General features: G+C 56.2%; 1 protein-coding gene across 1 annotated transcript; it reads right to left on the bottom strand.

Annotated features, from left to right (window-relative positions):
* Window positions 1–248: 248 nt before the first annotated feature.
* On the bottom strand, window positions 249–1503 carry LOC125482689 (SLIT-ROBO Rho GTPase-activating protein 3-like; the record flags this gene model as incomplete). The annotated part of the gene is made up of 2 exons (XM_048594811.1): window positions 1321–1503; window positions 249–377 (listed from the first exon to the last, which is right to left on the bottom strand). Coding segments are annotated over exons 1-2 (312 nt in total), but the record flags the coding sequence as incomplete, so codon positions are not given.
* Window positions 1504–1728: the final 225 nt, after the last annotated feature.

Genomic DNA, 1728 nt, shown 5'->3' with positions numbered 1-1728 from the left:
ACACACACACACAAACAAACACACACATACACAGACACAAACAAACACACACACACAAACACAAACAAACACATACACAGACACACACTCACACAGACACACACTCACACAGACGTGCTCACACACACACAGTGTAAGGCAGGAGTGCTCTCTCCGTTCCTCAGTCCCACTCCAGCAGTTGCCCCCAGCCCCGGCCCAATTGCAGTTTCCACCCTAACCCTGCGGCCCGCAGAGGGATGATCACCTACATCGATGAGCGTGGAGACGTCGTGGATGAAGTAGCCACTGAGAGCTGCATTGGCCATGGACAGGTTCAGCAGATATTCGTTCCTCGCCTTGGTGCATTTCAGCTGGTTCTCCAGGTAGCGTTCCTGCCTCTGAACACAGGAACAGCACAGTCAGGACCAGGGTAAAGTCAGACCGGGCTAGAGTCAGGAGAGGGTGAGGAATGGCACAGTCAGGACCAGCGTACAGTGAAGACAAGTGTACAGCAAGACCAGGGTACAGTAGACCAATGTACAGCCTGGAGAGGGTACAGCCAGACCAGGCTACAGCCTGGAGAGCATGCAACAAGACCGGGGTACAGTCAGACCAATGTACAATCAGACAAGGGTACAGCCAGGAGAGGGTGCAGTCAGGAGGAGAGGGAGAGAAACAGAACCTCAACACCCCTCCCCACACCCCCACATCCCATCACCCAAACTCCCTTCACTCTTCCCTACCTCTCCCGTCCCCTCTCCCAAACCCCTTCCCGCCCCCTCCCTCTCCCTCTACCACAAACCCCCTCCCATCTGCATCAGAGAAGTCCGCTTCTTCTGTATCTAACCCCGTGCTGTCCCTGGGAGTGTTTGATGGGGCGGGGCGGGGGGTGGGGGCGGTGACAGTGCAGAGGAAGCTTTACCCTGTATCTAACCCCCTGTCCCTGGGAGTGTTTGATGGGGGGGGCAGTGTAGAGGGAGCTTTACCCTGTATCTAACCCCCTGTCCCTGGGAGTGTGTGATGGGGGGGACAGTGTAGAGGGAGCTTTACTCTGTGTCTAACCCCGTGTCCTGGGAGTGTTTGCTGGGGGACAGTGCAGAGGGAGCTTTACCCTGTATCTAAACCCCTATCCCTGGGAGTGTGTGATGGGGGGTACAGTGTAGAGGGAGCTTTACCCTGTATCTAACCCCCTGTCCTTGGGAGTGTGTGATGGGGGGGAGGACGGTGTAGAGGGAGCTTTACTCTGTATCTAACCCCCTGTCCCTGGGAGTGTGATATTGGCGGGGGGGGGTGGACGGTGTAGAGGAAGCTTTACTCAGTAGTGAGCCCTGGCAGCCGTACCTTCTCCTTCATCTTCTCGATCTTGCGGAGGGAGCTCCGTCTCTGGGCTTTGGTCTCTGTTCCGAGCTGTCCCGCTGCCTGCTCCATTGATTTTCCCAGTTGCTTCTCTTCCATCCGCTCCACCTCCTTCAGCTTGCTCTCGGCATTGACGCTCTCCAAATGGTACGCGTGGTACGTCTTCATCGCCTGGGCCCGAGGCAGACCATCAAAAATAAAACACTCCCTCTTCCGCGCTTCCCCCCCCACCGCCCCCACCAACCCACTGTCTCCAACTCGCTGAAGAGGGTAATCCCCACCCTCCCCCTCGTCAACTCTCACTGTCTACGTCTGCCTTTCTTAAACTCGGCTTCGCTCAGCACCTTGTTGATAAGCCGGCAATAATTTTATCCCCGACATCCCGCGAAGTTT

This window comes from Rhincodon typus, unplaced genomic scaffold (genome assembly GCF_021869965.1).
Source record: "Rhincodon typus isolate 14 unplaced genomic scaffold, sRhiTyp1.1 hic_rhity00015132, whole genome shotgun sequence".
In the NCBI taxonomy this organism is placed as follows: domain Eukaryota; kingdom Metazoa; phylum Chordata; class Chondrichthyes; order Orectolobiformes; family Rhincodontidae; genus Rhincodon; species Rhincodon typus.
The sequence above is the reverse complement of the archived record's forward strand: the minus strand, read 5'-3'. Positions and strand labels throughout refer to the sequence as shown.